The sequence below is a fragment of the Branchiostoma lanceolatum genome, chromosome 13 (genome assembly GCF_035083965.1).
Source record: "Branchiostoma lanceolatum isolate klBraLanc5 chromosome 13, klBraLanc5.hap2, whole genome shotgun sequence".
In the NCBI taxonomy this organism is placed as follows: domain Eukaryota; kingdom Metazoa; phylum Chordata; class Leptocardii; order Amphioxiformes; family Branchiostomatidae; genus Branchiostoma; species Branchiostoma lanceolatum.
In genome coordinates this window covers 15,878,052-15,903,844 of record NC_089734.1, presented here as the reverse complement: position 1 = coordinate 15,903,844, position 25,793 = coordinate 15,878,052, and the positions used below count along the sequence as shown (strand labels likewise).

Sequence of the window (25,793 nt, the reverse complement as noted above, 5' to 3'; positions counted from 1 at the left end):
GCTAAAGTGTGACAGGGTCCTTAGGTCGCAGTGATTATGTCGGAGCGTGATCGCCGTGTAGTGGGATGGGGGCCTATAAATGAAGATACCCCTACCGTATTTGATGACAACAGATTCCGTATTCTTGCAGACTATTCAGCAAGGACTTGCACTTTACATCCAATATTCTCTGAATCTCGGCGACATGGTGGAGATTTATCTTACAGTGATGACGGTAAGTTGTCCCGTCGTTTGACTTAGCGTTGGGGTAGAAAGCTATCCGAGGTGTACGGGTGATGGTTTGAAAAAAGCATGCGTCAATGACTTTAGCAAATATGTGAGTATGTAAGAGAAATTATCAGTTTCCTGTATCGTCAACATATTAGATTTTGGGCCCCATAGTGACTTGCTATGGTACTACATCGGAATTCCGGGTTTGATATCTCGTGCTTTGGACATGCCATGGTCATGAGTTTTGAGTGGTAAATAGCTCTTGGGAGGGAGAGAGTATGTTTGTTTGTTTAGAACTGCAGGAGCCGATTTCGTTTCAAAATTTGAAAACGAATATCTCAAGAAGGGATTGAAGGCTCGTCACTAAATTACATACCTTAAGTGACGATTGACAATATATCATATTAATCATGCAAATCAGTAGCTAATTTGCACAATTAATGAGGAAATTTTTAAAATCCGCTGCACTCCATTATAAGACTCGCACACAAATGACATAGTTAAATGAAAAAGAGAGGAATATCGATAGATTATACAAATTAATACCTAATTTACATAATTCATGACAGAATATTATAATTCCTTATTGGTAAACGATGGAGATTTCATTCTTGCAACATTTGGAATTGGAACTTAAGTAGATGAGGACATAATCAGACATAAATCATGCAAATGAGGGCCTCATTAACGTAGTTTAGGAGGAAATGCTATAATAGCCTTCTTTGCTAAGAATTTCATACTTTTAACCATTTGTGTTATTTGGATAGAGAAGCTGATCATTTGATATAATTCATGCAAATGAGATCCATATATGCATAATAAATGAAAACGTTTATGATATGCCACTCGAAAAGGCTAAGATCAGTCGGCGAAGGTACGAGGTCGTGGGGCTAGTTTTAATATAATATCAGTGGAGGTGCAGGAAGTGAGTGGGGCGGTCGGAGTTGCTATGAAGTATGAGGCATAACTGAAGGGGAACTGTTAAGTAAGCTGATATTCGAAAGGATTCGTCCAGTTCAATGTACAGTGCAATTATTTTCTTTAAATAAGAATTGAATCATATAGTTTCTCATTTCAGGCCTCTGTAGTCCTTGGCATACCTATCGTCAAGCTATTACTGGATAAATTTGGAAGAAAGACCATCTGCGTTGGATCTGTTTTGGTGAGAATTTTGATATGACTATCCTTAGGCCTTGCTTATTTTGCTTGAATTACGCTTGTGCGCCTGCTATGCGTCCTTTGCTAATCATATGGTCATATTTGGAAACTGGCTGGGAAGGTTGCTGGGACGAAAAATTTGTCAAGTCACATAAAAATATTATGCTCATGATTAATTATTTGTAGGTTTTATGTGTTGTCATGCTTTTCGTCCCCATTAACAGCTCGGCTTTGGAAATGAGACGATAACACCAATCAGATATGTTGTTTGAGGGAAAGTTGCCAGCCAATCACTAGGACCAAGATGTCTTCACATCAGTATATTTCATTGGTAGATAATGCGCTGTCTACGGCTTATCAAAATTTATTGCACTGTTTTCAAATTGTAATTTATTGATTCGCATTTAGCGTTTTAGTGTCTGTATTGTATATATTTGTTATGTGTGAGGTACAATGTCAGCATTTCGAAGTAAAGTAATGTAAATTAAAGTAAACTTAATGAAAGTTAAGTAAAGTACATTATGCAATTGTTTTTAAAGATTAGACTAGCTGATGTCACTGTCTTGCAACGCTAGAGATTTCTGTAGCAACGTCACTCTGTTAGGTGAATAAACATTGGCTGCAGGTTTGATTTTGTACTAACACTAGCACCACATCACATTTTTTTCTAAATCTGAAAATTACTTTCCAGGTGCTAGTGCCTTTACTGGTTGGCTTAATCTTCATCCAGGGATCGCTGGCAGTCAATATTCCTGTCCTGATCGTCTATGGAGTTGCTTCATCTGGATTATTTATGTTACCATGGTAAACAAAAATGAAATATTTTCGAACAAACATAACAGAAATCACATTTCACACACGCCTGGTATAAGCATGTATTAACCATGATTGATTTTGTAATTATTACTACCTATTGTTGAAACGGCTGAAATTGGTGCAAATAAAGTAAACAACGGTAGCCCCTAGTCTGATTAAAGTATCCCCTCCTCTATGCCTGAAGGTGAAAAAATCGTATCTTCTATGCACTATATCTGTAAAAACTGTAATCTGACACTTTTTTGTCATTGTTCGTATTTTGTACTATTTGATCTTAATAAGCATATAATTGATTTTTTGAGCCGCCGTTCATAGTTAAACTATGATATCACAACTATCAGGTTTTTGTTGAAATCTATTAATGAAAAATGTAGATAGGGTACAGCGTTCATGACCGAATTTCGGGCTCATTCTTAATTGTTGCACCATGATCAAGGGTGATGTTGCCTGACGTCTTGGACGAGTTCAAGTTTCAGACGGGGAAAGAGCTGGACACCTACTTCTATGCCGCATACAATACTATCATGATGCTTGGAACAATCATCGCTGCTTCGGTCATAACGGCGTCACTAGAGTAAGTACATCTAAATGTGCAGGGTGAATTTAACCACCGTATGGGGTCAAAACTGACCCCAGGCGTATATCCACATGTGCCATTTTGACATTTCGAGTAGAAAACAAATGTCCTTCTATGAGTTTGTTTGTATATATGTCTTATAACTTTTCACAAGTTGTTACCGAGATTGGCTCATTGTTGATTAAGTTATTCTAGAAAGTTTACGCGTGGTCCAGTGGGGTCAAAACTGACCCCAGCAAAATCTGCACTCATATTCTCTATTGTTTGATACTTGTCATCAAGTGACATGTATGATAAAGGTTATTATGATCATAGTTATAAAATATAATTTTGTAGAAACGTCAAAGAACAATTTTTTTTTAATGAACGTAAAGATTAATGACGTTGCGACGTATTATGACGTCATTTATGTGATTTTATTGACGAAAACCAACAAATTGGGTATTTCCACATTACTCAAAGGTACACGATAAAACTTAAATAGAAATTCTGTATGATAAATCATGATATATCCAAGGACGTTATTTGTAGATGGCAACAGGAACGACGTCAAAATGACGTCATAAAATCATATTCATATCGGGTTACACTAGCGAAATCCGCCATCTTGGTTCCGCCATCTTGAATTATTTCAATGCATTTTTTCATCATATAACCTAATAACACAATAAAATTGGACCAAAACATTTATATTAAGATTGTTTCTGTGTGAATAAACATGGTAATGATAAGGTTTGAGGTTGAAATAGCCGGTTATAGCTAATCTAATCATATTGTCCGACCTCTTAGATTTTGACCGATGACGTCGTCAAATATGCATAAATTATGAATATTAAATCATTTAAGTGCTAGTGAATAACATTGGTTGGTGTTGATATAAGAAAATAAGTGCAGTTTACAAAGAAAGCCCTAGAATTACATCGTAAAATCCAAAATTAACGACTTTTTCCAAATATGGCTCTCAGAAACCGGTTGCCATAGCAACAGGAAAACATTGATTAGTTATTTCATTAAATTCAAATTGTTGCCAACGAAATTTTAGCAAAGGCGACAGAGTTTGGTTGTTCTAGCGTAAGACATTCGGATGCTATATTACATCAAGTGTTGGCGCAGGCCTCAAAAGAGCCCGCTTGTCCAAATAGCGTTAGTTGCAAAAGACGATGTTCCCAATGTTTGCATAAATTATGATAATAAGCAGAAATTATTTACACCTTATTATGTCAAACTGTCCCTTATAGATTACTTAAACTATACATGTATTCAAACCACAAAAATAGTCATCAATAAAGCTGTATTTGTAGAACACATTGTGGGGTCAGTTTTGACCCCATACGGTAAGATAAGTCGTAAAAAAGCTACGGTGGTTTGAGAGTTAAAGGCACGTATTGTAGCATTTTGGCGCCAAAACTACTTATGTTCTGAATTAAAAACAAATTTAATTCAGAGTGACATTTGTACCTAATATTCAACATGTTCGCAACATGAAAGCAAGCCGCGCGATGTACCCTAGTTTTGGTAGCCTACCGAAATCTCCCTATCAAGACGAAATGGCATGGGAAGTTGCTCATATCATTTTTTTCAATGCGTTATCACAACACAACGAGGTCGCATTGAAGCACTGTGAATATCTCTATACAGTGTAAAATGGTATATATGGCCTCTGGTGTAGAAAATGACCAAAACCGTTGACTTTGAAATTATTGTTAGGTTTTAATTTTAGGCGTTCAGGAATACCGACTTTCAAAACCTATTCAACAATGAGAGATGAAATCATCATTGTGTTTACCACAAACACCCACAGGATGGGTCATTAAAGATGCCAATGTCAGCCCCTGTCTCTAAATTATTGTATCGAGTTGTTGCAAGGTAGAAGTAAGAAGATGTACACAAACCGCGCCTTTAAGTAAAATGAACCGAGAAAAAGAAGGAGTTGTAGGACAGTGCTGATGGAAACATATTTTGCATGGAATTTACTATTTCTATTCAAAGCATGGCACAGGAAAGAATTCCATTGTCCTTTTGACCGAATTTTTACCAATTCAATTTTTTTTTTTTGCAAAAAACGTTCACCTTCCTTGTAAACTGTAATCAAATCATGAAGCCAAGATTTAATACAATGATAAACTGAAACGTACAAGGAGGAGGGTCTTATAATTTGAAGGAGACTATGGAAGGGTCATAGAAAATGTTGATCTCAGTATCCTCAACAGCTGTAAATTTTGCCATTATCTATTTTGTTAACTTCCAGTCAAAATTATGTAGATCAAATATCTATAATGTATATATGTCTTAAAATTGTACGTCATTTTCTGTAGTTATAACTAAACCTTTAAAACTGTAAGTTATTTTCCGTAATTGTAAACAGTAAGGCTGACGGGAATACCACGTATTGCTTTGTTGCAAGGCAACTTAATTGATAGTTAAGATGATTTTTTAATACTGTTAAAAGTAAAGACACCGGAACCCTTATGTCTTTTAAAGGATCAGTGGATACAAGACAGGAGCCTGTTCCCAGCCAGAGTCTGTGGGTTTTGCCTTACGAATCGTCATGTCCGTATTTCCCATGGCAAATCTGCTGCTATCTTCTATCTTCGTCTGGAAGCATCCCATCACGGAGGCTACCCGTCAACGGACGAAAGCGGCACTACAGGAAACTCGGTGAGAACAATTAATTGTCCGTGTATATGCGATTAAACATGCTAATACTTTACTGTGTTTTTTTGCTTTCCGCAGTGTTCTAATTTGATGTCATGGTCATGGACCTTTCATAATGTGAAAACAGAAACGCTACTTCGGAACAGCATAGAGTTATATAAATGACGATTGTGGACAGAAGAACGGGAAGTTGAAAAGTGTACATCTTTAGACAAAGGATTGTTTATACGGAAGGGGCCTTGAAGTTTTATGTTAGACTACAATGCATCAAGATTGGGCATGCGCACCTGAAACTGTGAATTGGCTTGTTTTTCTTAGTGGCTTACATAGTGTGCCCACTTATCTTTAGATCGATCTATTTTAGGTAACCTATCTATTAGTGATGTATTGTGCTTCGTTTTACCCGTTCTATCGTGCTCTGCATCACCACTCTTTTCTCGAAAACCTGACATTCTCTACGTGTTGTGTTTACAGATGCCCCAACACGTCGACCATGAGTAGTGACGTCACGACAGAGACACCAAGCAACGACGTCGTCATCAGCACGATTACTTAGAATCTAGTCATTTGATAGGGCTAGAGCAGGATGGACGTGCACTATGTCCCCAAAACAACATTTGGGTCAAGAAAGATTCAGCAAAACCCATAGGAATCCTTCAAGCAACATTGATTGCTTGGAATACGGAATATCTGGTATGGCTGTACCTTTACTAGCCCGTGTTAAACAATCTATCCCTGTGAGAGGCTGATTGGGCCCCGAGATCGTGTGGCCATTTGACTTTAACACGAGAGAACCATTCACTTTCATAGAGTAACCAATAAGACTCAGGATTATAAATCACTTATATGGAAATTAGTCCAATAGGAGCTAAGGTTTCTCTGTTACTATGGAACCCAGTCATTACAGACTCTAACCACAAGGTAAAAGACTGTTCTTAGACCGATAATGATTGGTCCATATTATCATGTCTGCATAAATCATCAGGCAAGACATTTAAAAGGATATTTGTCTGAAATTCACTCTTCAGTTATCTTGATCTTACGACGTAGCAATCCAAAAAGAAGAGTTCGGAGACCTCCTATCTCCGTGAAATATTCTGATTATGCCAAATCTACATTGCATAATGTATACTTGGTCATGCACACCTTTTATTGATTTACACAGGTCACAATGTTGACAGTCCAGCCATACACCACTTAGAAGAGTTATGGCACTTTTGCATTGACTATGTAAATTAGGAATATATTTGCATAATCGGCATATGTTTAAAAATGTTCTGCCTGCCAAAACTACATATGGTACATGTATTTGAGTCCTACAATGGAAAACATTGCAAACATAGATTTTATTCATTCATGCTGAAATTTGCGTCCCTATTTGCATGATTTGCACTTCATTATTCACATTTCTGTTTAAGCTACCTGAATACTAAATATCATAGCAATCTGTCGTTCCTTTGGTCAGTTATTCACCTTGAAACAAATTGACAAAAATGTCCCTGCATTTCCAGAGCAAGGTGCTAGGGGGCCAAACCTACACCACTTCTTTCTTACATCTATCAAGCTATCTATAAAAAAACCAAGACCATAGCACGTCCAAGTCAAAATATACAAAAAAAGAAGTTCTGCTGCAGTACAAAAGGCATATACCAGGGGGCCCAGAATCGACCTTCTTAGAGATGCAAAGCTCTGTATGAATAATTGCATAATTCAAAATAGATCAGACGTTATGTATGGAAACTTATTTTTGTCTCTTACACTGTATTATTCAGCGCCAGTCAATATCTTCCAATATGTATTTCAATACGTCCAAGAACATTTATAAAACGCCTATTAATGGTGTTGGTATCAATGTAAGATACACCGTACCTGTAAATAGCAAAAACTTGTCCATCTTCTCTTTGCTAGGAGGTCTTCTAAATGTCAAAGATACAACCTTGTCAAGACAAATGTGTAAATCGTCTTTCTCGTTGAAATGTGCACTGGATGTTAACAGCACGGATTTAGCGCCCAAGTACTGTCTTGTGTGTGGACAATTGGTCTTATTAAACACTGGGAGTGAGAAACTCACAAGTATATGGAAAGGTTTTGTCATAAGTGAAAATTATATCAATCTACTCTAGCACCGTGCTACGTTGATGGATCAAAAGCGTCATCTAGCAATGTTTACTAGAACTACAATAGTTCACTGTAAGGTGGGGTCATATTTAATAGCACTTTGCTGTGCACGTTCAGCGTTGTAGAAATAGATCTAGACTTATACTATATAGACGACAGACATGGGGTGACCAGAGGGCGTACGTAGGATTAACTACCAGATGGATTCCTTTTATCTGAGTTACCAGCCCGACCTAGGTCATGGCATCGCTCTTGCTTTAAAACTGAAGCTTCTTTCAGTAAATGATTGCAGTTTTGATTAGGATTGATAGGCGACGTTTTTGATCCACGAACATTACACTGCTCATTTGTCGAAGATATGAGGTCGTAGAACTCTTGTTTAAACCTCTTACAGCTGCCGAGTCTCTTTTGTTCTCTTTAATCAACGCTACATCGGAGTAACAGCCGTTGCATAAGATATGTTGCACAACTATATGAACGTAATGCAGCCTTAATCGTCTTCGTAATCCGTAGGCAGTCGTCCAAAATCAACGTAATTCGTAATCAGTACATCAGTCGTAACACGTAATTGGTCGCTTTCATTCTACGTAAACCGTAGGCAGTTACCTTTAGGCCACAGCAAGTAAATTTTATGGATGACATCATCTGCAGACTCCAAATTTAGTGCGCGCGGGCAAAAAAAAACAAGGCTGGCAGAAAAAAACAAGATATTTACATTTTCAAACTTGAATACCATAAAACATGTATGAAGATTGAAGCCATAAAACATTATATTACAACCAACAAGTCTTTTATACCTGTATTCAATAAAACAGTAACTAAAACCGATGTCAACATTCAAATCATAGTAGAATTGGAGCCGGGTTAGTATAGCACATCAAGAACGCAGAGAAAGGTTTCTCGTACACTGGAAAACGGAGTCACTTGAGTCATGCGGCAGGCTGACTGTGACTAAATAATGCTGGCTCTGCTCACTTTGTCTTAACTGACTGACTGAATTTCCGTGCCTCAGAAATCCTTCGTCTTTTTATTCTGTCTTAACAGACAGACAACGGTCTACTCAAACCGCATAACATTTGTTACTTCATCTGATCGTGTTATTGGATTTGTTAGTACTTCACTTCATTCAAGAACAGCACATCGGATTACACGTTGTTGATTATAATTGCACAGACTAATTGCAAATACAAGTTTGGTATGGGGGCTGCACTGTGTCCTCTTGTAAGTTGTGACGAGAAGCAATCTTATTACAGCTTCCATACACAATAATTGTGCGACACATTTGTACCGATTTTTCACCATGCCTACATGTGCAAATGCCTTTTTACGGCATCTAGAACGTTTTTTTGCAATGGAACTGATGGAAGTTTGAAACACATTGCCCCGTTTTGGGTATTTTGAACATTGCCAAAGGGTAAAATAATTCTTGTTTTTTATTTCAAAACAGGTGAAAATCAATGCGCGCGCTGATGTCATCCATAGCATTTACTTGCTGTGGCCTTATGCAACGTAAAGCGTAATCCATAAATGGCTATAAAAGATGTCAAAATGGTCCAGTCCACAAGCGAGCGTCTCTTGTCATCATATCCGCGATTAACTGTCCTATTGAAATCCCCATAATTATACTGCGTTACCCAGATCATTGTACTGAAAGGCAACGCACGCAAGGCGTGAGCCCACGAAAGAACACCAGAGTGCCCTGGGTGCGATACCCTCTCTCAATCGATGACGTGTGACTGCAACTACATCTATGTATCACCCTAGATCTTATGATGGTCGCTCTATGATGCACGTACTTCTAGTATTTGTTTACCCAATGCACACAAAAAACATTCAGTTGCCTTATCGAAAACCACATTACACTGCCTACTTCACTCAACAGAAAGATGTGATGTTTAGACACTGCCACTCCCATATGTCAAAGGTGAAACTCTTATAATCCCGGATTTACTAAAAGTAACGATAAGCTCCAGAGCGACCAGGCAGGTTCGACTTCATTTTATGCAGAAGTAGTACCGTGGCGGATCATCACTAACATATCTCTAGCATTATCGTCCAAGTTGTGCCTCACAGGTGGGAATACATTTACTGTACAAACTCTAGATCTCTGAGGAATGTAGAAAGTTATATATTTCTAGATGCAATAGTTATACTTTTTCGTATTAGAAGGAGATTATATAGGAATGAGGTGGAGTAACTGGTTTGGTAGGTAATGGACGTGACCAGATTATCAATTACAGTCACTGTCAATGCATTTGTTATATCAATTGGAATGAACGTTGCCGTGGAGGCACAAAATTAGTGTCTTTTACACGAGCGCACGTCAGGATACCATGTTGTCATTGGTAGAGCCATGCCATTGTGCAATGAGACCGTACTGCCTTTTAAAACGTTGGAGCGAAATTGGGAGAACTTCAACGTATGTGATAGCATAGGTCCCTCTATAAAGTCACATTATTATTTCTAAATACATGAAAATAAAACTTTCCACCATTAAATTCATAATCAAGCTGTGGTGTTTATCGGGCTCAAATGTGGCCTCGCATGTCAGATGTGAAAGTTCGCAGTTCAATCGTGCCTCGTACTATAAGTCAAGAAACAGGTTAGACTCAATGTAATACAGAAGTCATTGTGTGTGACCTCACGCTAGTCTAGACTTGGTCATTATCGATATCACTCATGCGCTTAATGCAAATAACTGAATTGGGATGCTTGACAAATCATCTCCAAGATGCTAAAAATCACCAGCTTTGACGCAAGAGTTCCATTCTGTCCATTCTCGATTTAAGAAAGAACAATAACAAGGTAGACAATAAAATAATTTGCCATGTCGACGATTGAATGTTTATTGTAAAGCACCTATCTCATGAATTCGCGGGACTGCTTTCACGTCGCAGTATTTCACCTATAGGGATTTACATGGTTAAGGACCCCAAGGTGAGGGCCTTCGACTCTTCAAAATTCATTGAAGGGTACACAAGTAAGATACAGCATTTGAATATGTTTGACTTCAGGGTACAACCTACAAAATATGAGAAAATGAGCTTAAATTTGCCGGTTCGTTTTCTTTTCAAAAACAGTTTTATATGACGCCCAGCGGAGGTCATCATACTGCAGTCGACGTACAGCAGTTGGGGGCAACAGTTTTTAGGCGAGAATACATTAGCTTCGGGGCACTATTTGTTTTATTATACATACTAATCTGTTCCTCGCATTGAAAGAAAGTAACACAACTCCCATGGAACCCTCGTTCTCCCATCCCCATCTTAAAAGAGAGCACTAACACAGAATGCCATTGTTCTTTGAGTCTTTCATCTCCAAACACCAGACCCAAGAATCTGTCCTGCGTCTACCAAAGTTGCAACTTTGGGAGCCGAGAATAGAAATACTGAGATCGATCATCACAGGAAAAATCCCACAGTGATAACGCTGTGTCAACAACTTTATTCTCTGGTTTAAGAAATACAAAAACTCATCTCTTCTGCATGCATCACATGGAAACAAAAATGTCTAATTCTACATTGCCGAATAGATGTTTCGAGACCAGTACTGTCTGCAGATACGAGGTAAATTATAGACTAGATAAAACTAGGAAGTTTAGACAATGTATGAATTGAACCTTCTTACTTATAACGTAGGTGATAAAACATATAAGGCCCCGTAGCTATATATAATGGGACCTATGGTTTTCAAAACGCTGACTGGAAGGACCGCGTTCTTTTCCCTCCGCTTGTTAACCAGATCAAAGAACGGAACGTTGTTGTTGTGTAGACAACTCCTGCTCCTCTCCGACAAGCCTGAATAATAGTAGGTTCTGACATTTTTGCTTTTCTTTCTTTCTTGAATTGCGGAAGATTTTTTGTCTATACTCAACTCGATAGCTTGCTGAAAACTAGATTGAATAATTTGCGTTAGCTGGAGAGATTTGCCATCTGTAACAAAATCTGTACTACAACGGCTCTCAAAGTCTTCTGATGAAGTATTTCCCCTATCTGTGTTACATTGAATGGCGGTTATACCACTTGACCAATTCAGATTCTAAATCACATGTTTCAAAAAAGTTTTTTTTTTCTCTAGCTACGTTGTTCTCTCTAGAAACAGGGTATTTCTAAATTATAAGTCAAATGACGGCCCTAATAGCAGTACCTCCAACCCGGTGTCATTTTAAGTTGACTCGTTGTCAAGCTGATCAAGTCGAGCTTCAAAAGACTGCTAGTAGTTGAAGCTGCAAAAAAATTCAACATTCTGCCATCTATCAGCAATGACGCCGGTAGCTAGATCTGCTAAATGTTTACCCGTCCACTGCAGAATGTCAGTATAGATTTATTCTTTAGAAAAGTGGTTTGTATTTCACGAAAAAAGTAGGGGTTTTTGGCGACGCCTCAGGGGCGAGCCTAATAGTATACTTTACGCCCGTTCTGTAAGAATTCCCAGAATTGTACAGGCATGTCTGGAATGTGTTGAGTATTCCCTGGGGAATTCGTTTTGAAGATACCTTTTCCTGTCTCCCTGTGTTAATTTTGAAAGTAGCACATATGGTAACCAATTTAATCACAGTATTTGTTTGTCATGTATTTGTCAAAAGGTATATGTGTGAAGTAAAGGGATAGTTATGTCTGTTGATCTACTAGTATTTTAGCTATATCTTTCGCCAGGGCTTGTTGCAATGATCTGAACATTTTTAAAGAAGCCTTTTTTACAAGAGCGAATAATACGTTACATTCTGATAAGATACAACTGGAAATAGAAATATCAAAACTTTATGTTTTAAATAAGTTGTATTTTGTTTGAAATAAGAACAAACTGAACACAATAATCCTTTGAATTTTATTACATATGATTTCAAATATTGAATGACTCAGTTGCAAGCCGCTCATATGTCTTCAGGTTAGGGACTATTTAAATCGCCAACGTTGGAAAAGAAACAGACAATCACATTGTGTTTTTATCTCTTTTACTTTATTAACATGACAAGAGAAAATAAGATAGTTAATAAAGCAATGTTATGGAAGATACATTTCCATATTGTACATTAAAGTAAAATATTTGTACAAGTTGCAAATCGTTTACTTGGCCATTCATGCCACAGAAATTCTGGAACTATAGACTGAATGTCAAGCCTGACTAGATTGATCCCCACGATTGTTGGTTAGGTGATACACAGCATTTGAAAGCTGCTGTTACTGCCGTTCAAGTTCAACTCTTTCTGATGACTGTTGTCTTTATTGTCATGCAGAGCTGAAAGAAACAATGTAGAATTAGTAACACCTTGATACATGTTAACAGGCTCGATCACCTCCTTCCATGACAACCATAATCAACATGTAAACATGTATTGATGTCTATCAGTTTTATTTAGATGATTGAAATGTCATGCCCTATCATACAATGTACACTCTAATTGATTAAACCAACGCACCACCCATCCCTCTTCCCCAACTCCAAACCAAACATAGGTTTGGTCTGGTTTTTAAGTACCTGGTCAAAATACTTGGGCATTCCAAGTTCAGTTTTTAAACCAACCATCTCAATTCAGTATGAGTATAATGACTATGTAATATGTGGGCTTGCTATGATGCATATGGAAACTGAAACTTAACATGCAAAAACTTTAATTTGGAGGGGGTAGACAAGGCTTGTACAGGTGTTTTGTATCCCTCTCCATTCATCGTAATCGAAAAAAAACAAGGAAAGAAAGAAAAGGAAATGAATGTTACTAACCATGTTGTCCAGGCAAACTGTTTGAACAGCCTCCATGTAACTTGTCCTCCTGATTGGTCGCCCGGTTTGGCTGCTCCAGCCTTCCTCCATCCTCCTATCCTTAGTATCCCGTAACTCCTGAAAAAGGAAGCTGATGAATAACTCACAACTTTGGTTGTACAGAAGTTTCATACATGACATGCAACTATTTTTTGGAAGTCAGAACGTGTTAGGGATTAATATTCCTATGATGTTCGGTGGAAAATGGTACTCTCCAAGCAGAGCTAGGGTTTCGGCTGGTTTTTAACGTGTTTTAGGCGTTTTTGTCATGCCTTCTACTTTGACATCGTTTTTGTTGTGTCGCAAACCCATTTCATTTTTCTTCTAGAAGTTTCTCATTATACATGGGCATGGTCCTCTCCACAAATAAATAAACAAAACTCCTGCAACTTTAACTTAAATCGATGCACATTAATGGGTAACTGAACTGTTCGGAAAATCTGTAACTCACCGGTACGGTGAGGGATATTTGTGTCGGCTGAGCTTAACAGGATATTTGTGACTTTTTGTTTCCAAGAAACATTTCCATGTCGAAAAGATAAGGTACTTATCATCTCTCTTTCAAACTGTAACGTTACTTATAAGTTTGCACAAATCAAAATCCGTAAAATCTAAACGAGCTCATTGTGAGGTATATGGGGGAGGGCAGAGGTGCTACAATTCAAATCAGTTTTCCATCACGCAGTGTGAAGACATAACGTTATAGAAGACTTGTTGTTTGTAACCACTATGTTGGGCAATAGAATTAATGCAGACCACGAAATAACGTAGTGATCAAGCATAGAAACGGCAAGTTCTATGTGTATAGAAAAATATGCGCCGTACAACAGGTTTAGACCTAGAACTTCCTTAACCTTCAGACCGCTATCTGAGTCTCTGACGGAAGGTGTGGGCGCCTTCCTGGCTTTTTCCTCGGCTCCGGACGGGTGGAGGTCGACGCAGCGTTTTGAACAATGGATCAAACTTCTGATGGTCAAATGGTCATATGGCGTCCTAAAAGCGCGATTAATTGATCGACTGTCGTTTGCCCTGCCCTGGTCCCGCCTTATCGTAGTTGGTTGGTCGGTGGTTGGCTACGCCTTACTGTCGTTCACGCCCAGCTGTCGGTGATTGGTTGCGCCCTGCTGTGGGCGTTCTAGAAAGTCACGCCCTGAGATCCGGAGGGACTGATACTAAAATTCCACCAGCTGGATGCCAGATGTCAACACAAAGACTTGATGTTATTTATAAATCCTTTATTCACCCTCTCCTTGAATATGGTGACATTATATGGCATGGGTGTACTTTATGTGATTCCCAATGATTAGAACGAGTCCGAATATGTATACGAATACGAATGCGCTCTTGTACTTTCAGGGGCTGTATAGGGGTCTTCGTATTCTTCGCTCCTTGCTGAACTAGGTCGGGAAAAACTTTCGGATCGTCGTCATGTTCACCCGCTGATCATGTTCTACAAAATTGTTCATAGCCATACTTGCCAGTAATACTGAAATTTTGGCTTGACCCAGTCTTATATTGTAGTTAGCAAACGTTCCAAAACTTAGTATTACTTGGTTTATATATTGATTGTTTATTGTATATAACTGTGTTATTGCTTGTTTGTATCGAACTACCCAAATGCTGTATCTTCAGATGTGATGTTGGATATTAGCTACGTATACTTGCTAGAGTGGATCACCTCTGTATCCTGTGTATTCTACAGCCGATTAATAAATGAATAAAAAACACACACAAATACCGACCCTTCAGCTATACCCTTCGCCAGGGAGGGAAACACATGTTCCGCCTTTAAACTGAGGGTCTAACTGAGCGGGTCTTTAGTACATTTTCCTTAGGGGCATGTTGGCATTGACACGACAAACTAACTGGCCAGTGCAGGTACTGGAAGCAGTCTGGCATCTAGGCTGTATAGGAACGATTGCTTTGTTACTCCCTCAACCTATTTTTGTTGTGTTTCTTTGCGTCCGGTATGCATCTGTGTTTCCACATATACTGTACTAGTATATATTTTGGCCGGCATAACTCAAGACGTGCAAGAAGCTACGGATAAAGCACGTTGAAATCACTATCTCCATGAATAATGGAATGATAGTTATTGGCCTGTCCGTTGGTTTGTGTTTCTATCATACACATAAGAAATATAGCTGCATAAAACACACAAAAATTGGGTCTTTAAGTGTTTGTTGAGAAGAAAACCGACCAAAGAAAACAACGTTAACATCGCTGTCGTCTGGCGACGTTGTTTTCCCGCCATTTTCTTAGGCCGCGATGGTGGCGGAACGATTCAACGCACAGCTTTGTAACGCTCTAACATGTAACGTTGGGTAACATAAATTCGGGATTTTTCCGATAATGGTTGATTGAAATCAATCTAGCAGAACAATAAACCATCCTTTTTTTCTATTATTCTGTCTGTATCATGTACTATCTTTGCACTAATCATACATATGGTAGATTTTGTCTCTAGTCGTGCTGATACCATAATATTTCAACTTAAAACTACCGTCCGCCGCACGCACAATGGCGGTGTTGTCGGACAGGGGTGAACATTAATTCGGGAGAGAAGATTCGTCTTGAATATCTTGCCGCTAATTACATTTTATACAGCAGCTATTCGTTCCATCCTTGGCTTGAGGAGAGTGCTATGGATATAGACGTGTCCAAGTAAAAAAAAAACACGAAAAAATGGCCGTACCGTACGCATCAGGCCTCCGGGAACAACCCGTGTGTTGAGTCGGTAGAACGTCACTCAAAGTTCACCCCCACCGTCATGGAAATTTGTACATTATTCATCGGGGCGTTAGCTGGATGCCGTAGAAATGGTAATACTACTATGTCCATGTGTTTCTGCTTGTGCTAAGAGCAAACTTTGAGGAAAATATCGCCATCAGTCCACTATCACACACAACATTTAGACAAAAAGTGTTCCTCGCAAACGTTTGTCGTCTGCCGAATAGCAGGATTCTGGGTAACGAATATGGCGGCGGGAAAATTCACCGTAATGCCGTAGCCATTGGTTGTAGCAACAAAGAGGCGTTTTGATGATTAATCACACTTAGAGTCCAGTTGTAGGTTAGCAAAAGAGATTCTAATAAGTTGTATTGTAAATAATTGTGTTGAGCAGGAAGCGGATGTGACATTTGTCTTATAAACCAGTGAACAACTATGTCATATAATTCTCCCACGAAGCCCTCAGACTGTGACAATAAGGGACGGAGGGTTTTTGACGTAGCCAACTTCTAATGCATGGTTATCGAAGCTTTTCAGACAGTGTTCCGAATATGTTAGTCTGTCAAGTTTGCATTTCTAGCGGTATTACTGATGTTACATCTAGCACATATCCCTAAATACCCCGTTTTCGAAAAATCCCGAATTTAAGTACCTCGCGAATTTATGTTACCCAACGTTAATTGGTACCGTCTATGAAAAGGAAACTGAATACAGAGATGGATAAGATATTTCCCAATAAGTAGACGGAGTATTGTTGACGTAAGCGGTGTTGTTTTTTCGTAATGATTTTGTAAGTCGGGTCGCATGCAAGACGTACGTCGGGCCGCGCGCACAGTGCGTAGTAGCCTATTTCCCGTGAAAACATGAGCTGGGATGCGCTGGACATAGCCCTTCTCACATGACGTGAGAAGTGCACACAGTCAAAATTTTCCGGTCAAAAGAAAGCTAGAATATAGCAGACTTCAAGCCTTATTTACATTTCCCTAACTTCATTACCAACTTCCGAAGAGAGCAAAATAACCAAAGCGTGCTAAGTTAGGCACACTATCTGGCGTAGCACTAAATCAGAAGGTACATTCGTGAAAATGTCTCACAGCGTCTTCCGCATGTAACGCGGAGCGTGAAGGGCCCATGAACAGTATGAATACATTTCTTGTCCATGTATTTTCTTTAGATAGATGTGTTCAAAATACATTCATTAAAACATGACCATTCTCTGGCAACCAGCAATGGAGCGCCGTGAGTTCGAGTGCGTAAAAAAAACGTGACATGTTAGGGCACCCCCCGTTGATAAATACTCACTGTAAATCTCGTCATTGTCGAAAACAGGCCCAAAAGGCCCAACACATGTAACTGATACAGAGTCCAGCATCATGGAAAAACAAAGTTTATAGTACTGATAGAAATCTACCACTCAATTATCACGACCATACCAAGTCCATGTCACAGGATGTTCGACAATCTAATCTATCATTTAAAGTGCACACGTATCAAACCACGCCACCAACATTTATCAATAGCAAACCTTACACCGTCGAATCTTATCTATTGTTTCTTTTGAGTAGATCAGTTGAAACCGCACCATGAAGGTTTACGCTTGCGCCCTGCTTGTTGTGGTACTTATGGCCGTGGCGAAAGAGAGCTCGGCCGCCGATTGCAAGTACGTGGGTTGCGCAGTCAAGAAGGACGGAGACGGAGAATACTTTCCATACAGCTTGTCGACCCCAATGATGACCAAGGACATGTGCATCAAGCACTGCAGGGAGAAGGGGAAGCCTTTTGCAGGTACGTGCCCGTTTCTCAAGTTGTTATCTCCATGAAAAATGGATATATAGTTTTCTGTGTGTCCGTGTCTGCATAATTAATGCAAAAGCGCCATAATTTGTCTAAGTGTTAAATGATAGGATCGGAACTCGTCAATATTGCGACATGTGTAAGTTAGTTAAAGGTGTTCATGACCAAGCATATATTATGTAAATGTATAAGTCAGAATAGTTCATGGGGATATGAAGTCTCCGAACTCTTGTTCTCATCATGTGTCCTAGTTGTAGATACTCTCCAAGAAGAGGTTCAGCTCCGACTGTTTTTTGACGTTTTTTATGCGTTTTTGTTGAGCTTTGTATTTATATTTCACTTCCCATACCGTAGGTGTTATTTGCTGTTGGCCATGTGTTCAATTCGGTTTACCTGAGGTCATGTTGCAGGAACACGCGTGCAATGAATGACACGTACGAATAAATGTCGCTTTATAGATCATTACAAAACGTCCATTATTGCATGGGGGAGGGAGTGAAGTATTTGCTTAGCCTCCATAACAGGCTTTGAACCGGCTTTTTGGGGGCTAAATAATACACTTTTTGCAGCCAGCCCGTAACTATCAGCCACCCCCGTAACCATCTTTACCGGCGAGATGGTTACGGGGTGGCTGATAGTTACGGGCTGGCTGCAAAAAGCCTTTTAAGTTTGTCCCATTTTCTTTTTGTCGCCAAGGAACAAGCCAAACCTCTGCCGGTGTTCAGGAATTATCGGTCCCCCCGGGAAAATCGGTCCCCCTCCTGCCATTGGTCCACATTTGAGACTGGTGGGCGTGGCCTAAAAGTATGAAGGCCCACAACAACATAGGCTGTAACAAAACAATTCTACACTGCCGACATTGTCGACAAATAATGTCCCCTAATAGTAAAGTTGAAACAGTCGTCCTCTGGTCTACTTCGGACCCTAATTTCAACTTAAAGACGATTCTATGAAAATTGATATTAACTTATCAAAGGGTTTTGGCCATTGTGCTATTTCATCTCAAGGGGACACATTTTCCCGGGCCAGGGTAGCCAGGATTTTCGGTCCCCTAATTTGAAAGTCAACAACGTCTCTTCTGATGCACTTGGAAACCTGTTTTTCAACTTGAAGACGCTTCTCTGAATACCTAATACAACTATACATGTTTGAAAAGATAAAAGTCTCAGTATTTGGCCATTGAGGGGATTTCAGGTAAAGGGGACACATTTTCCCGGGCCGGGGTAAAACCGGGATTTTCGGTCCCCTCATAGGAAAGTCAACAACGTCTCTTCTGATGCACTTGGAAACCTGTTTTTCAACTTGAAGACGCTTCTCTGAAGACATAACACAACTATAGACGTTTCAAAAGCAAAAAGTCTCAGCATTTGGCCATTGAGGAGATTTCAGGTAAAGGGGACACATTTTCCCGGGCTAGGGTAGCCGGGATTTTCGGTCCCCTCATTTGAAAGTCAACATTTTGTCTTCTCTTGAACCTGGACGTTTGTTTTTCAACTTCAAGACGCTTCTAAGAAGATATGACACAACTATAAACGTTTCAAAAACAATAAGTGTGGCAATTAAAAATTATTGCCATAGCGAAGGTGTCTGGATTGATCTTACTTCACTGTAAGGAAAGTACCAACGTAGCACTCTAGATCTTAGTTCTGCCATAATATTGTGCAAAACGCACTTAGAAATCAGAAAGGTTATGCCAAGCAGATATAGAAAGGCACCATGTAACTCGAGGAGTTCCTAGCATATGTGGAAAGGCCGGAGTACACTCCCGTTGTAGTGTCTTTTTTCTCTGGCATTGTTGGATAGATGGGGTGAGAAACTAGGCCGGAAGTTTAGAAAATCGGTTTGCTGGGGCTCCTATGATCGTTTTGGTTGTTATTCTAGCTCTGTAGGATGTGTTTTCGAGGAGCTACTGTTGTTTTTCCGACACCGCACGCCTCCCCGTAAGGCGTTCAGTGTAGACTGCCCAAGCGGTAACACAAGTTATTTATCGTTCCCTTTAAAACTTTGCCTTCCTTTATATGCTTGGATCTCCTCAAGTTTTGGTTTTCACAGAGGTTTTTTGGTGGGAGGCATGATGTTCAGCACGTTCTTGTCATAATAGATCAACTGGGATGCGCAAACCCTTTTCAAAGCTAGAATACTAGATTCGGTGAACTCCCTGACACACTCCGGACAGTACGAAATCGGACACCACGTAAAAGTAGGTCATCTGTCATCGACAGCTGAGTGCCTGGATGCCAGACGTGCTAATGCGGTATCAAGTGACAGGAGGGCATCCACAGAGTTGGCCGGACGGATTCCTGAAATTCCTGTGGAATTCTGGGAATTCTTGCAAATCGGGCCTAAAATATACTATTAAGCTTGCCCCTCAGGCTTCGCTAAAAAGTGTCAGCGTTTGGCCATTGAGGAGATTTTAGGTAAAGGGGACACATTTTCCCGGGCCGGGGTTAAGCCGGGATTTTCGGTCCCCCATAGGAAAGTCAACAACGTCTCTTTTGATGCACTTGGAAACACGTTTGTCAACTTGAAGACGCTTTTCTGAAGACCTAACACAATTACAAATGTTTCAAAAACAAAAAGTCTCAGCATTTGGCCATTGAGGGGATTTCAGGTAAAGGGGACACATTTTCCCAGGCAGGGGTTAAGCCGGGATTTTCGGTCCCCTCATAGGAAAGTCAACAACGTCTCTTCTGATGCACGTGGAAACCTGTTTTTCAACTTGAAGACGCTTCTGTGGAGACCTAACACAACTATACACGTTTCAAAAGCAAAAAGTCTCAGGATTTGGCAATTGAGGAGATTTCAGATAAAGGGGATACATTTTCCCGGGCCTGGGTAGCCGGGATTTTCGGTCCCCTCATTTGAAAGTCAACATTTTGTCTTCTCTTGAACCTGGACGCTTGTTTTTCAACGTGAAGACGCTTTTATGAAGATATTACACAACTATAAACGTTTCAAAAGCAAAAAGTCTCAGCATTTGGCCAAGGAGGGGATTTCAGGTAAAGGGGACACATTTTCCCAGGCCGGGGTAGCCGGGATTTTCGGTCCCCTTATAGGAAAGTTAACAAAGTCTGTTTTGATGCACGTGGAAACCTGTTTTTTTTTCAACTTGAAGACGCTTCTTTGAAGACCTTACTCAACTAGAAACTTTTCAAAAGCAAAAAATCTCAGCATTTGGCCATTGAGGGGATTTCAGGTTAAGGGGACACATTTTCCCGGGCAAGGGTAGCCGGGATTTTCCGTCCTCTCATTTGAAAGTCAACATTTCGTCTTTTTTTTAAACCTGGGCGCTTGTTTTTCAACTTGAAGACGCTTCTATGAAGATATGACACAACTATAAACGTTTCAAAAGCAAAAAGTCTCAGCATTTGGCCATTGAGGAGATTTCAGGTAAAGGGGACACATTTTCCCGGGCCAGGGTAGCCGGGATTTTCGGTCCCCTCATTTGAAAGTCAACATTTTGTCTTCTCTTTAACCTGGACGTTTGTTTTTCAACTTCAAGACGCTTCTAAGAAGATATGACACAACTATAAACGTTTCAAAAGCAAAAAGTCTCAGCATTTGGCCATTGAGGAGATTTTAGGTAAAGGGGACACATTTTCCCGGGCCAGGGTAGCCCGGATTTTCGGTCCCCCCATAGGAAAGTCAACAAAGTCTGTTTTGATGCACGTGGAAACCTGTTTTTCAACATGAAGACGCTTCTATGAAGACTTGACACAGCCATAAACTTTCCTACGATGGGAGCGAAAATCCCGGCTAGCCTGGCCCGGGAAAATGTGTCCCCTTTACCTGAAAAGCCCACAATGGTCAAATGCTTAGACATTTTTCTTTTGGATCATTTATAGTTGTGTCATATCTTCATAGAAGCGTCTTCAAGTTGAAAGACAAGTTTCCAAGTCCATCATGAGAGACGTTGTTGACTTTCCTTTGGGGGGACCGAAAATCCCGGCTACCCTGGCACGGGAAAATGTGTCCCCTTTGCCTGAAATACCCTCAATAGCCAAATGCTGAGACTTCTTGCTTTTTAAACGTTTATAGTTGTGTAAAGTCTTCAGGGAAGCATATTCAAGTGGAAAAACAGGTTTCCAAGTCCATCATACGAGACGTTGTTGACTTTCTCATTAGGGGACCGAAAATCCCGGCTTAACCCCTGGCCCGGGAAAATGTGTCCCCTTTACCTGAAATCCCCACAATGGTCCAATGCTGAGACTGTCTGAATTTTGAAACGTTTATAGTTATGTTAGGTCTTCAGAGAAGCGTCTTAAGTATAAAAACAGGATTCCAAATTGATCAGGAGAAGCGTTGTTGACATTCGTACGAGGGGACCGAAAATCCCGGCTTAACCCCGGCCCGGGAAAATGTGTCCCCTTCCCCTGAAATCCCCTCAATGGTCAAATCATATGACTTTTTTGCTTTTGAAACGTTTATAGCTGTGTGAAGTCTACATAGAAGCACCTTGTCGACAACCAATTTCCAAATCCATCATAGGAAACGTTGTTGACTTTCCTTTGAGGGGACCGAAAATCCAAGCTAGATCTACCCCGAGAAAATGTGTCCCCTTCTCCTGAAATCCCCGCAATGGCCAAGTTCTGAAACTTTTTGCTTTGAAACCTTTATAGTTGTGTTAAATCTTCAGATAAGCGCCTTGAAGTTGACAAAGAAGCTTCCAAGTTCATCAGAAGAAGCGTTGTTGACTTTTCTATGAGGGGACCGAAAATCCCGGCTAGATCTACCCCGGGAAAATGAGTCCCCTTCCCCTGAATTCCCTCAATGGACAAATGCAGAGACTTTTGCCGTTGACGTTTATATTTTGTGTTAAGAGCATCAACTCAAGTTAAAGTAATTTAAAGATAAAGTATTTTTCCAAATGCATCACTTCTAGGAGAAGAGTTGTTGACTTTCCTATGAGGGGACCGGAAATGCTGGCTACCCCGGGAAAATGTGTCCCTGCAATGGCCAAAAACTGATACTTTTTGTTGATGAAACGTTCATATTTGTGTTTGTGGACAATGTCCGTCCCACCTTCTTACAATTCATATATTTGGCATTAAGTATTCAATTCAAAGACAGTGTTTGTGGATGATATCTATGTCTTTGGCCCTGTGGGCCTTCATACTTTTTAGGCCACGCCCACCACGGATTGGGGACCGATTTTCCTGGGGGACCGATAATTCCTGAACACCGGCACTTACCCCAGGGCGGGACAAAGACATCGACTCGGCAAATTTTCTCCATCAGTGGCCAACGTAGTCTGTAAATCAAAGACGGCAAAAAAGCGTAAAATCTATTAGTGTTCGTGCAATTGAGAAAAGGGAACGAAATACGCAGCGTCGATATACATATGAATTACGCCATGCGTGATATTTACAGGGCATTTGCTGTTACGAGTTTTAGATATTTATTCTCTGCTGTCCCCGGACACAAACGTATTTCGATACAGACATGACTAGGGATCATACTTTTGTGATTCTTCAATTCTCATGAGAACTGATTTCTTCACAACGTGGACAACATTTGATGTAATGCATGTTGTGTAACGTTGTATATCAAATTAGTTGGCAACTTGGAGACCCCAGTTCGAATCCGGGGAAGGCTATCTTGGTAGAAGCTACACCGTCTTTCGGAAGGGACGTAAAATGGTGGTCCCGTGTTCGAGGAGGCCACGAGTACATTACAACAGCCTCATGCTCAGATGGGTACCTTACTGGCTCTAATGATATAACAAGGTGTAGTATTCTATTTTTTTTTCCTTCTGTAGCATCCGGAAAGGTTCGGTGCGGTTGCGGGACCCAGCGAGATGTGGGAATGACGATAGAATCTAAAGGCCAGTGCACCCGCGTGGAATGCAATCCCGAAGTGGGAATCTGTCTATGGGTCTACGCCACCACCGAAGGTAATCCAAGATTTTCCTTAAACTTCCCAACAGGAGATGAAGAAATATGTGAATATATCTGTTCAATTCTATACGTGCAATATTTGTGATCCAAGATTTTCCGAACTAAAACTCCACAATAGGAGACTTTGAAATATGTGAATATATCGGTTCAATTTTATTCGTTCAATATTTGTGATGGCAGTAAAAAGTTTCTTACTTCTTCCGTGTAACTCGAAGGAAAGCTTAGTTTGCACGTTTCCTATATCCACCTATCTATAGTAACTGTTATCTATAGATGTTTGAACTACATTCCCTTACAAGTACAAAATGTATCATCATATCGTATTTTACCAGAACTGATGCAATATGGATACTCACCGCTATGGACTGGCTCTTAACAACCATTGCTGTTTAAGTTTTAACAATTGAGTGTTTCTAAACCTCGAATCCAGTCTAGATTGTCGTTAGGTCGGGTGTAGTAGGCCGTGTGCTCTACGGGGCAGAAGGCGTTTTCCGCCGCCGAGATATCTTTGGCACCCCGTGGATGGCTAATCAAACTCCTGCCGTGTAAAACTCCTACCGGGTGCTAAAGATTAGCCCTGCGGAGGAAAGCCCCTCCAGTCCCGAAGAGAGCCTGGCCAACCAACGGTAGACTGGGTTCAAGGTTATTTGTTTCTTGGAAGTTAGTAAGATGTCACAACTTAACCATTTCCCCCTTCCCTCAGAACCGTGCGAGGGCCGGAGGGAACTCGAGATTCTTAGCGACTTGACCGACACCTTGGAAAAACTGGAGAACGCCGTCAAACGACAGATGGGCGAGACTGGAGATTTTGAAGAAGAAATGAGGGAGATGGAAGACATGGAGGCTGATGATATGTTTGAAGAATGAGGAGTTATAATAGCACACCTTAAAAATTACCTTGGCTGCAAGGGTTAAGAACTAAGCAAAATACATATTTTCTTTATCTTTTTTGTAAGACAGAAGGGATTTAGTTGTCTTAGAACCCTGGGGCTAACATTAACTATCAATGGAGTGCACAGTGTGTGTAGATTAGTTTCTACATTCTTATCGGTTAGGATTTAGTCATCGGTTTGACATGAGAAGTAGTTGTATTTTTTTGGGAAAAGATTGTTAAGGGAAGAGAAGTTTTCAAATGTCATCATCAATTGTTCAAAAGTAGATCAATACGTACCATGGTGTGAATGGAGATTATTCTAATGAGACAAGGGTACACCTTTTAGTCTGGAGTTTGTATGAACACAATTTGCTAACGTTCCTTTGTTTCTTTGATACAATTTCCATAACGTTAGACTTTACAAAAAGTTATGAAGTGCTCAATGTCCGGGCAACATTTAAAGATGTGTGGGAAGTATAATAAAACTGATGATCGGTTAAAATACATGGTTTGAGGTCATTTATTTGATCGTATGACTGCTTGCTGATTGGTCAGTAAATGGTATTTGGTCCAATCAGTTCACAGGATCGCTAGAGTGATAAATTGTGTTATTTCCAGTGGACAATTAAGTTGTTAAGGGTAATTTTGTGGACAAAGAATGATTACAGAAGATGAACCCATTCTCCGAGTCACTAGTAGTGTCTGATATACTCCAGGCGTTTTGACACAGTGGCCAGTCAAGAGAAATATATTTTTGTTTGCATTACGTACACTTTATCACCTGACCACAGCATGTCCAGGACCAAAGATACAAAAACGGAAGTCCTGCTGCAGTACCAAGGCCGGCCGTTTGGTTCACAACACCTACTCACGTACCAAATATAATCGCAATCCATCCAGAGGTTCTTAAGATATTCCGCCGTACACACACACACACACACACACGCACACAAACAGAGTAAAAACTATACCTCCGTAACTCTGTAAATAGAAATGAATTCTTTACAATCACACACTACGCACTATAATTTGGAGGTCCATTCAAGACAATGTCTTAACAAGGTCTTAACAAGGTCTTAACAAGGTGAAAACGATTACTGCTCAGACGATTTTGTAATTAGGAAAAGCCTCAGGGCTGAGAAGATATGGCTGTATCTTGAATCGGTTCATTCACTGATGGTATATACTTAGTAGAAATGTAGTA

The 25,793-nt window shown here is 40.1% G+C and overlaps 2 protein-coding genes and 1 long non-coding RNA gene across 3 annotated transcripts; 2 read left to right on the top strand and 1 right to left on the bottom strand.

Annotated features, from left to right (window-relative positions):
* Positions 1–111: 111 nt before the first annotated feature.
* On the top strand, positions 112–6,055 carry LOC136447931 (sodium-dependent lysophosphatidylcholine symporter 1-like). The gene is made up of 6 exons (XM_066447069.1): positions 112–214; positions 1,289–1,372; positions 2,060–2,172; positions 2,621–2,758; positions 5,243–5,419; positions 5,891–6,055. Exons 1-6 carry the CDS (start codon positions 185–187, stop codon positions 5,970–5,972), a joined length of 624 nt encoding a protein of 207 aa, XP_066303166.1. The 5' UTR covers positions 112–184; the 3' UTR covers positions 5,973–6,055.
* A 3,440-nt stretch (positions 6,056–9,495) lies between these two features.
* Positions 9,496–25,085, top strand: LOC136446913 (uncharacterized). The gene is made up of 4 exons (XM_066445566.1): positions 9,496–9,607; positions 17,590–17,809; positions 23,577–23,711; positions 24,419–25,085. The coding sequence occupies exons 2-4, from the start codon at positions 17,608–17,610 to the stop codon at positions 24,580–24,582; spliced, it is 501 nt and encodes a 166-aa protein (XP_066301663.1). The 5' UTR covers positions 9,496–9,607; positions 17,590–17,607; the 3' UTR covers positions 24,583–25,085.
* Positions 12,348–14,857, bottom strand: LOC136446914 (uncharacterized). Its single transcript, XR_010757665.1, has 3 exons — positions 14,149–14,857; positions 13,256–13,372; positions 12,348–12,772 (listed from the first exon to the last, which is right to left on the bottom strand). It is a non-coding gene; the product is annotated as an uncharacterized lncRNA (long non-coding RNA).
* Positions 25,086–25,793: the final 708 nt, after the last annotated feature.

Coding starts and splice junctions, on each gene's coding strand:
- LOC136447931 (XM_066447069.1), top strand. CDS start 185: ATGGTGGAGATTTATCTTACAGTGATGACG. Junction 2,173..2,620: donor GGATTATTTATGTTACCATG/GTAAACAAAAAT, acceptor ACCATGATCAAG/GGTGATGTTGCCTGACGTCT. Junction 2,759..5,242: donor GTCATAACGGCGTCACTAGA/GTAAGTACATCT, acceptor TGTCTTTTAAAG/GATCAGTGGATACAAGACAG.
- LOC136446913 (XM_066445566.1), top strand. CDS start 17,608: ATGAAGGTTTACGCTTGCGCCCTGCTTGTTGTGGTACTTATGGCCGTG. Junction 17,810..23,576: donor GAAGGGGAAGCCTTTTGCAG/GTACGTGCCCGT, acceptor TTCCTTCTGTAG/CATCCGGAAAGGTTCGGTGC. Junction 23,712..24,418: donor GGTCTACGCCACCACCGAAG/GTAATCCAAGAT, acceptor CCCTTCCCTCAG/AACCGTGCGAGGGCCGGAGG.